Source organism: Hemicordylus capensis, chromosome 3, assembly GCF_027244095.1.
Source record: "Hemicordylus capensis ecotype Gifberg chromosome 3, rHemCap1.1.pri, whole genome shotgun sequence".
NCBI lineage: Eukaryota > Metazoa > Chordata > Lepidosauria > Squamata > Cordylidae > Hemicordylus > Hemicordylus capensis.
The window spans coordinates 291,292,490-291,303,389 of NC_069659.1; the positions used below are offsets into that span (position 1 = coordinate 291,292,490).

The window sequence follows — 10,900 nt, forward strand, 5'->3', positions numbered from 1 at the left end:
CTGCCTTGAGCATTCAGGATAGATGGGGCATATATATTCTGAACAAATACTGAAGAGATTGTTCCCTTTTTTCTTTCTTTTTGGTCAGTTTTCACCCCTAGAATTCCCAATAAGCTGCACACGCTTCATTAGCATTGTACCAATTGTGATTCCCATGCATTCCCAAAACAAGACCACCCCCACACAGGCTAAAAAATGTGGCAGCCTCAGAAACAGTCAGGGAAGTCACTAGCTCTCAAAATCAATTAGCCCCTGTGAGCCAGTGTTAGTAGTTTGCGCCCTTAAAACAAAACAAAACAAAAACACCAACCTTTCTTTTTAAAGCCTCAAGTGAATACAAGCACAGCCAACAGTGGCCCATTACTGCCAGAAAACATAGGAAGAGGACTGGTAGAGCCAGTCCCTACCCAGTATGCACCACTCTCTATGTGAAGTCCAAGTTTAGGAGGCAAGAACAGACCAGAGGGACTGGCTGAGAATTAAGGGTCTGAGAGAGTTATACATTTCTAGGACAGAGGCCAAGCCCTGCCAGGTGTTTGGAAGTGCAAGAAGCATCTGGCAGCAGAAAAGAGAGAAATAAAATGAGTGTAGTAGACACTGCCCCACCCACGAGGATCATGACAAAAACTACTGAGGAAAGATCAGCAACCTTTCATCAGTTCCCTTCCCCTACTCCCCAATATCTATTCCATCCTCTAATACTCACAGGCCAGCAACTTCATCTCTTTACCCTCCCTAGTGCAAGCTCCCTTCTTTCATCTTCCTCATAATTCCACTTCTGCAATGAAGTTATGTGAACACTGGCAACTTCAATTATAAATTTAATGGCTTCCTTGTGTTTTCTTATTGACAAAATTAAGGGCCTTTTAACCATGTGATCATAAATGTGGGTACAAAATGCTAGAGGCAAAATGTAACACAGAACAGTCAGTATTCAAATAAGCCAGCAATATTTCTCATGGGCATGAGCCCATTCACTGCCCAGTCCTGGAGCTTGTTGCACTTAAGGGATGAACTGGCTGAGTAAATACTTACTGTTCAATTGGCAATGGCTCTTTTGCAGCTTCTGCTAGTTCCTTCTGGAGCTTGGCTTGTCGTCTCCTACACAGAAACAACGATGGGAAATCTTATGTCAGCATTTGCTGATATTACATACACAAAGCATTCAACACGTTGGAACTCAGTAGTCACAAGACAAAAGGACATACTATGTTAAACACAATTACTTAGCAGTGCAAGTTGGGAGACTTGGTGCTTCAATACGTTCTCTCTACATCTTTATACTCTTCTTGATCTAGAATATTGCTGCATGATATGCTTTTGGCATATGGTTTTGTAACATGTCATTTCAAGGGGCAGTTCACATAATACATTTCTTGTTCATGTGAACAGCCCTAAGGTTCCCTTGTAACCATTCAGGTGGACAGAAACGTAACATGTGAACTGATGGATCACAGATGTAAAATGATTATGCAGCCATTTTTCCAGCCAGGAATTGTGGCTAATTATACACAGTCTTTCAGTTCACACTTCACACACATGCTTGCAAGGATAAATGGCCAGGGGAAGCAGAGACCACTTATACAGATGAAAGTAGTATGTGTGTATTTTAAGAATTTCTACACTGCCTATCAAAACATACTCCCTAAGGCAGTTCACAATCAAATGTTTGTGGGAAACGGCCATACATTGCTGAACGTTCTGTTCAACTTCAAGAAGTATGCTTCATTGCAAGGCCTGGGAGCCAGGAGGGATGTGCACAAACCATCGGGTGGATGGTTTGGTGGCAGTATGTGTGTGTTACCTTTAAGGAACGGAGAGTGCCCTTACCACCCCCCCACCCCCACCGCCCCCACTGTGTTTCCCCTGCTGGCGCTGGTGCCGAAACCACTGGCACGGGGCTGCTGTGTACCTCCTTGTAGCCCTGGTCAGTGTAAAACTGGAAGCGCCCAATGCATGTGTTGTTGGGCACTTCTGGTTTTACGCTGACCGGGGCTGCAAGGAGGTACACAGCAGCCCCATGCCAGTGGTTCTGGCACCAGCGCCAGCAGGGGAAATGCAGCAGGGTGGGGGTAAGGGCGCCCTCTCTGCTCCTTAAAAGGTAAACGCCCCACTGCCGAACTGGTCCAAACGCCAGACCTCCGAACCAGTTTGGCAGTCCAGAAAAGGACCTCTGAACCCGTTCGTGCACATCCCGAGGAGCCAGAGGTGGCTCCCACCAACCCTAAGTGCATCTCCCCAACTGTTCCCATGCAAAGCTTCAGTAGAAGCTGATACTCCGCATAGTCCCCTTGTCACCATGTGGAGATGATCATTGCCACTGTGCAGTGCTACACTTTGCCCAGAGTCAATGGGGCTCTTTTAAGGAAAATGGAGCCCTCTTGAAGCTATGCACCATCATGGAGTACTAGGAAGTGTAGCCCCTTGCAGTGCTTTCCTCCTAGGGCTCCTAAGGGAGGGCTCCATCTCTATTAAGGGACCTTCCCAAGAAAAGAGCAGTACTGTGAGGTGGACAGCACAGTGGGAAATGGCCCTCACACTGAAGGTTTTTTGCCAAAGTGGCTCCCGTTTTAAAAACAGTGAAAATAACTGACTTCAAGTATCAAAAATACCCTTTCCCCCAACATTCACTGAGTTACTGTATTAATTGTGGAGAGGAGAGCTGGTCTTGTGGTAGCAAGCATGACTTGTCCCCATAGCTAAGCAGGGTCTGCCCTGGTTGCATATGAATGGGAGACTTGATGTGTGAGCACTGCAAGATATTCCCCTTAAGGGGTGGAGCTACTCTGGGAAGGGCAGAAGGTTCCAAGTTCCCTCCCTGGCTTCTCCAAGATAGGGCTGAGAGAGATTCCTGCCTGCAACCTTGGAGAAGCTGCTGCCAGTCTGTGAAGACAATACTGAGCTAGATAGACCTAGGGTCTGACTCAGGGGCTAGCTAGGGTCTGACTCAGTATATGGCAGTTTCCTATGTTCCTATAGTTGCTGCTGCTGCTGCTACTAGTACTTACAGACCACTTTTCAACAAAAAAGTTCAAAGCGGCTCACACAGAATAAATAATATAATAATAATTCTCTGTCTCCACAGGACTCACATCCATGCAAATAAAGTGTTATTTTATTGCAATGTATATTCAGTCACAGGAAGATGGAGCTTCTTTCCTACCCCAGAAAAAAAGAGAATACACGCACATTTGTATGGAAGGGGCTTTGAATCATAAGAGGCTCTCTTATATTCAAAAGATTTACTTGAAACATGCTGTTATCATACCTTGAATCTTTTTCATTTTCTGCATTGAGCCGATTAGCTTCCTGAGCCTTCTCTGCCATCCAGCGTGTTACCAACTCTTGGTTATCTTCAGTAGTTCGTCTCAGTTTCTCTTCAAGAGCTGTAAAGGTGATCTGGAGAGCATCATACTCATCCTTAAGAGTCTGATTGGCTCTTTCGAGATCCTGTAGCTTGTTACGCAGCTCCTGGCACTCCATTTCCAGCTCAGCTATCTTTTGCACATATTCTACAATTCTTCAAAAGACACAGCCAATACAATGAGAATTCAATGAGAAATCAGTCATTTGACTTTTACACTGAGATTAAATTCTGTCAGTGGCAAATGGACTCTACTCACTTTGCATCATTCATTTGCATCTCTCTATCTTTCTGCTGTATTTGGTTGTTTAGATCAATCACAGATTGGGCCAACTACAAAGAAACAAGAAACTAGATTCATAAAGAAAGGAACTCTATTTAAAGAAATACTTCATGACGGACAGTCAGTGCCACAGTATTAGCATACAAAGACTTTTCATACGATATGCACACACACACCTCACCTGAATTAAATGTAATATTCAAGGAGCACAAATATCTAGCATGGCATTGCTGTATGTTTCCATAATATATCTCATGTCAAGAGTAAGCCTTTTAAAGTGCAGCACATGGTATTCAAAAAGTATTTTGATTTTTAAAAGCAAGCTTCATGGTTTGAATATGAAGTGTCTATACCATGATAATCAGCTCCAGTTTATGTTTGGAGCCCATTATGGTTCAGTTGTTAACAGAGAACACACTTGAAAGTTATGCAGAAATCTCTACCTCTTCCCCAGTCTTCCAATGACACTAAATAACAAAATAATGAGGCTATTCACACAATCAAAAACTGTGTTCTATCTGGGTTTAGGAGCTGTGTGTGCTCTCAATTTTCAGTTGTGTGGAAGCAAGGTAAGAGGAAAACCTGGGTAGCTTTTCCTTCTACCTTGCTTCCACACAATCACTTCTACCCAGGTTTTCATCCTAACCTGCTTCCACACAACTAAAAATGGGGAGCGCACACAGCTTCCAAACCTGGGTAGAACATAGTTTTTGATTGTGTGAATGACCTAACTATCATGGAAGACAAGGATCTCAATGAAAGTGTCATACACTCCTGGCATTTAAGGGCCTGGCTACAAGAGTAACTGCTATGTTTACTGCACATGAAGTGTGCACACACAAAGAAAAATCCCTACTGGGGATCAGCTGTCATACTGTGGAATCCCATGGCAAACAAAACTAGATATTAGTAAATACAAATTATTATTCTACAACTGCAAAAGAGCACCACTGAAATGGTGTAGATTTCTGAAAACTGCTGAAATGGTGTAGATGGGAAGGGTATTTCTAACCTCGCCACGTTTCTTGTGCAGCTCAGTCAGTTCCTCTTGATGTTTGATTCTTAACTGGGCTATTTCCTGTAAGTGAGCATCATTCCTTGCACCATCATGTCCTGGACTGGAATATTCCAGAGAAAGAGAAGAAAAAATGCTGAGTTTCTTTCTTTAATTGATATGCATTTCAAATTACTCCTTAATTGGAAATACTATTTCCAGACATTCACTTACTGCTGAAATTTAATTTATGCAGCATTGAGGAATCCTCAGCCCTATTTATTCAATTAACTCTTTTTAAAAGAATCAAGTTATATAGTCCTTCAACTGCTTAAGCAAAGCACTGCATCCACATATCAAGAAAATCTTATCTGTACAAACTCACATGACTATTATAGCTGTGGGTGAATTAAATATCTAAGATCAAGGCTTGCAATTCCTGTGGATATAAAGAGCAAGGTATGCCCATCCCCTTTCACTTCACACAAATTATCATATTCTACTAAAAGCCTTATTAAGCTTGGGGTTTTAAAAAAAAATCCAGTATCACCAGCTTTCAAATTTTGTTAAAAGAACTATGCACACCTATCACTGGGCCTGTCATCCTATGAATATTTGCTTGAGAGTATGCCCAATGGAACCAAGAGGGAGCTAATTCCAAGAAAGCACACACAGGCCTTAAGTATCACAGCAGTTTTACCAACTGTCATGCACAAGAGAGTCAACAATGCTTATACACTGCTAGCAAGAACAGAAAAGCACAATACATACACAACTAACACGACTACTACTGCCTCTGCAAATACCTGCTCTCATGCCGGATTGGCAAGTCATACTTTTCCGCTTGTAGCTTGTCAGCCAGCACTGTATGGAGATCCGACTTCTCCAGAAGCTTGTTATCTGACAGAACAAAGAAGTTCAGTTAAAAACCAACAACACTATTCCCATCAATTTTACAATTCAGAAACAAGATTAGCATTTCATTAGTCACTGTAACCTTCGTAACATGAAACAACTGTAGGAAAGCGGGAATACATACAGAATGACCTTCTTCAGACATCCTCTTGAGTTCGACTTGAAGAATGGTGCTATGAAAGCAGGCCAGCTACTTCAAGTCTGACTGAGGAGACATTAGATGTTCACACTCTGATGAGAGGCTTTGCTGGAGAGAATAGTATTCCTCCCTAACAGCTGATGTGTCACATACATGACACTTTGGTTATAAGTTTAGTTTTTAACAATGGGGTTCTACTGGCAACATTTATGCTGAAATAAAGAAGTTATTTACTTAGGCAAAACACTGCTATTCCAAATTGTAGCTCACTGCTAAAAGGGGTGTGGAAACTGGAAGGAAGCAGTGTTCCCTCTAAGGCGTGCAGGTGTGAGCACACTCACATGTTTTTGGATGTCTGCTCAGTTCATTGTAGATCCAGCTCAGGTTGAATCAGGAAGGTCCCATTCTGAATGCACATGCGCACACACTGCCTGGATACTGCCACCCAGAACAAAATTCATTCCGCACACAGATGAAAAAATGAGAGAACACTGGAAGGAAGGCAACATTCAGAAGGCATGGAACCACACTCCTCTTTGTATTTGCAAAGCAGAAACCTCTCTCTCTCTCTCTCTCTCAACTTGTCTGTTCTGCAAGGCACCAAAGCACACTAACTGGGCAGAAAGGTCGCCTTCCTGCTCAGGCAGTCTTGAAAGAGAGAACAGAAAAGGGCAACAGCAACATTGCCAGCAAGACAGTCTGTGTGTACGCTCCTTTGTTGCTCATCTGATGGGAAGAAGCTCTGTGCATGTCAGTGGACTGATAAGGATTTTCTGGAGCATTACATGAGATTCAGTTAGCAAGCAAACCCCTTCTCCAGTCTAAATGAATGCGGGCCTGAAGGCAAACCCTAGAAATGCTCTTAATGTGCCTGCCTCAGGCAAACCCTAGAAATACTCTATTGCCTCTGGCAAGAAAGTAGTTTCTCTTACCATGATTGAGGAACTAGTAAGGCGATTACCTTGCCACCCAACACAGAATAGCCAAATCTTCCTTTGCTGCTCAGTAGCAGTTCCCTGTTCCATATATGTTGGGCCATACACTGAGGGAGAACTCCTTCCTTCTGCTTTACATCTCAGGGAGAAACATCATATAACCACATAATGACTGCATGATCATAGTCACTATTTCTACTGACATCACTTCACAAAGAATATGTAGACAAATACCCAGGAAGAAATAAGAAACCAAATCTGCATTTTTCTTGTTTTAGCCAACTAGTGGAGTCCTTTGGAAAATAATATTGAAGAAATAACTCCACAGTGAACTTTTTGAGGGTAAAAACAGTTGACAGGAGTATTCACATTGTGCTTCAAGTACACCCACAGGGCCAGGAAATCAGGTTTGAAATAAACAAACATGGTCACCCACAAGTACTGGAGGTGCCAGTTAAGGAAATCAAGCTGTTGGGCCATCATGCACAAGAATAAAAGAAGAAGAATATTTCTATCGAATTCCTACTCCTAGCCCCTTTCAAGAACCAACCCTTTCAAGAGCCTCAGTAAGGGCATGGCCAAGATTCCCCAAGAAATCAGAACACTTCAGAGAACACAGCTTAGTACTACTCAGTACACAGGCTCCAAAAACCAGGAGAGCCAATAACAGCAGAACATGCTTCTGTCCAAAGCAACACAACAATTGCAGAGGAATCCATCTACTACAGCACGGCTGATGTTACCCGACGAGTTATGCTCAGGACGTTTAAGCTTCCCCCCAAAGCACTGCTGCTTACACCGCAAGATGATCTCTTCGAAGGCCTGCGTCTGCAGCCGGTCCCGCTGCCTCAGTTCGTCCAGGATGTGCCGCTTCCAGGCGGGGAGGCTCACACCCCTGAGGCCAGACGACATCTTCCCGGAGTGAGTCCCAAAGCTAAGCCAGTCCAATAATATCTCTTCCTGGGAGAAGGGAGAGCAGGACGTTCAGTTCCAAGGATGACACAGGACAGGAGGAGGAAGAAACAATCAACCGGGCGCAGAGGTCCGTCCGGGGAAGCGGGCAGGGAGCACCGAACCCTCCTCAGCAGGACAGGCTGGAAAGCGCATGGGAGGGCAGACGGCCAGCCACTCTCAACCGACTGGGCCCGCACGTGGGGAGAGACACGCGTGGCGGGCAGAAACTCACCGCTGGATACCCACAAGGTAGTTGGGAGCGACCACCACCAGCGGGGTCCCTTCGCCGCGCCTCACCCGGGCCGCAGCCCCCATCCAGCCCCGCGGCCACTTCCCGCAGGCGCTAGCTCTGTCAGTCCGAGTCATACAGAGTCACCAGGGGGCTTTCCACTCCTGAATCGCAGGTCTAAGGCATCACGATGCTGTCTTCCGATGCCGGACTGAAAGACAACGAACCCGCCTTCTCTGCTCTAGCACAGAGGTCACTGTAGTGGCGCGCCCCTTAATCCCGCCTCTAGGTCGGCTATAGCTGCGACTTCGCCTTATTTCGCGTAGCTTACAGTCTGGCGAACACTTAGGACGCCTCTGTGCCATGCGGCCTCGAGCAGGAGGGCTTCGCCGAACGCCATCTTAGGAAGGGATCATGGGTATAAGGTGCCTCTGAACTCGCCATGTTAGGGAGGGAATGGTTGCAAGTATCGCTTTTGCGGGCAAAATAGAGTTTGAGGAAAGGGACAACTCTCTTTGACCAAATGTGCGTCCCCGACGCATTCTCTGCCACTTCTGCGACCTGATACCTGCACGTGAAGCCAAGTCCTACCCTACTCATTCCATCCTAACCGGCCAAGTTAAATTTGCAATAATAATAATAATAATAATAATAATAATAATAATAATAATAATAATAACAATAATTAATAAATTTAAAAATATGCTTGTTGAGGATATTTCCCCCGCTCCTCTTCTTCTTGGCTCAATGCTCAGACTATAGTATTGGTCCGCTCAGCTTATCCATTCCTGGCTGGAGGAAGTTATTTAGGAGAGAGCGTAGGAAGGAAGAGTCCCTAAACCAGGGGTGGGGAACCTCCAGCTGTTTTTGAACTACAACTCAATGGGAGTTGTAGTTCAACAACAGCTGGAGGGCCAAGGTTCCCCACCCCTGCCCTAAACTAGATGACCCTGTTTTTGCTTACTTGAAAGTAAATCCTGCTAAGTGTAATGAGACTGTGGAATGCACTCCCTGCTGGGATGCAATCCTCCCCATCTCTGGCAATTTTCAAAAAATACCTGAAAACCCTTCTTTTCACCCAAGCTTTCTCAGCTTCCTAAATTGTGGGGGTTTTAATTTCTGGTTTATTTTAAAATTCAAAACCCGATTTTGGGGTTTTTAATCACTGTAGTTGTTTAATTGTTGTTTTAAAATGTTTTTAAATTGTTAATTGTTATATTGTTTTTTAATTTGTTTTAGCTCTTTACTGTTTTAGTGGTGTGTTTTGATTGTGAACTGCCCTGAGCCATTTTGGGAGGGCGGTATACAAATAAAACAAATAAATAAGTTTGCATAGGGATTGCAGCTCCGATTGTTTTGCTTCCATTCAAGAACGTGACTTATTTTTAACACAAAATTGTCAATATCCTTGTTTCAAATTAGACACCAGGGAGTTAGTTTGTTTCACTTGTACAGTAAATGCAACTTGTTGCAATGCATGATGCCCGATTCGCATCCTAGAACTGGAACAAGGCCAAACAAGATAACATATTCTCCTAATGGTCAGCTGTCCCAGTATAGCAGTTATAGTCTCTCCTTTGAGGTACCTGTCCCTAATAAGTCTTTGCCCTTATTTTGCCTTTGGGAGAGATACTAGGAGGCTGCACGCATGGCTTTTAATTCAAATCCACTCCGGATTGGAGTGTACCAGTCCACATATTAGTTGTATTTACCCCAATGTATCATGGACCAGTACAGACATTACTCTGTTTTTAGGCTGCCTTTTCAAAATTATTTTAATGTGATGTGTGCTAGAGCTGCCATTCTTTAGATCTCTGGATTCACACGCATGTAAATGTCAGTGAATATAAAAGGACAATACACGGAGAATTTATTTATTTATTTATTTATTTATCGATCATATTTTTATACCACCTGATATGTACATCTCTAGAATGGCTTCTCTTTCATAACTGCCTGTACAGATAGTAAATGTTGCTTAACATCTTTCAGTTATAGCTATAGTACAGTACAGTATGTATGAGATCGATTATTATGGGCATGTTTGGACAATATCACCCTGGCACACACGCCATTATGGAAAGGGTTATGCCAAGAGCACACCAGTCATATTTCAGCAGAGGCTGTCCTATGTGCTCTTGGAACATCTCTTTATCATGTGGCGGGGGGGGGTGCTCATGTGAATTGCCCTTCTACATATGCTCCCAATACCTGTTTAAGCAGGTATTTTGAGAATGTGTAGAAGGGTGATTCAGATAAACAGGGGGGCCCCCATATGATAAGGGGATGTGCTGAGAGTATGTTGTTGGGACTTCTGCCAACATCACAGTGGATGTGCTCTCAGCACAACCCCTTCTTATCCCATGTGTTGAGCTACATATTGTCCATACTGGGCCTGTAATAGTGGAAGGACAGGCAAGAAGACCAGGTGTAGAGCTAGGGTAGAGTGGGCTCATGTTTGCCCCTCTCCCTGGTGGCCTCTCTCACACACCAGCTACCTCCTGCATGTGACATCAGATGCAGAGGTCATGGCCAGCACCCAGAAGGGCCCATGCAGCCTTCTGGAGCTCATCTCCCAGCCAGCGTTGTCAGCTGGGCATTTTCTTCATTCTCTCCCTTGCTGGGAGGAGAACGAAGAAAACACCCAGCCGACAACAAAGCTGGCTGGGAAATGAGCTCCAGGCTGGCTGCACAGGCCCTTCTGGGTGCTGGCCGTGACCCCTGCATGTGATGACATACATGGGGTGTGGTCAGCATCCAGAAGGGGCCACATGGCACCTGAAATAGATTTTTGAGGAGGCATAGGTGGCCAGAGCAAAAAGTAACATAAATTAATTTTGATTCTATATTACATATTAATTCAAGTGAATTGTGTGGCAGGAGTAGCTCAGACTTGCTGACCTGGACATTGTCATCTGCTCCGGCCCTGGATCTCATGGGGGAGAACATGGGTACTTCTGCGGAAAGTTGCTCTTTGCCCTGCCACTGAAGCCAAGTCAGCCATAACCTTAACTTTATTCTAACATGCCTGTAAACCACCTTTTGTTATGTAAACTGCTTTGAGAATGTTGTGTTGAAAAACAGCAT

General features: G+C 44.2%; 1 protein-coding gene across 5 annotated transcripts in view; it reads right to left on the reverse strand.

The window, feature by feature from the left end:
• Positions 1–8,112, reverse strand: part of ATG16L1 (autophagy related 16 like 1) — a 32,412-nt gene extending 24,300 nt beyond the window's left edge. For 2 of the 5 annotated variants that reach the window (XM_053310588.1, XM_053310585.1), the window contains exons 1-6: positions 7,428–8,112; positions 5,448–5,541; positions 4,660–4,765; positions 3,624–3,697; positions 3,269–3,520; positions 1,036–1,101 (exon numbers count right to left, since the gene is read on the reverse strand). In XM_053310588.1, coding sequence (XP_053166563.1) covers positions 1,036–1,101; positions 3,269–3,520; positions 3,624–3,697; positions 4,660–4,765; positions 5,448–5,541; positions 7,428–7,542 — 707 coding nt within the window. In that variant the 5' untranslated portion in view covers positions 7,543–8,112. The remainder of the gene's footprint in view (positions 1–1,035; positions 1,102–3,268; positions 3,521–3,623; positions 3,698–4,659; positions 4,766–5,447; positions 5,542–7,427) is intronic. The other 3 variants (XM_053310589.1, XM_053310587.1, XM_053310586.1) reach the window with 2 other exon arrangements.
• Positions 8,113–10,900: the final 2,788 nt, after the last annotated feature.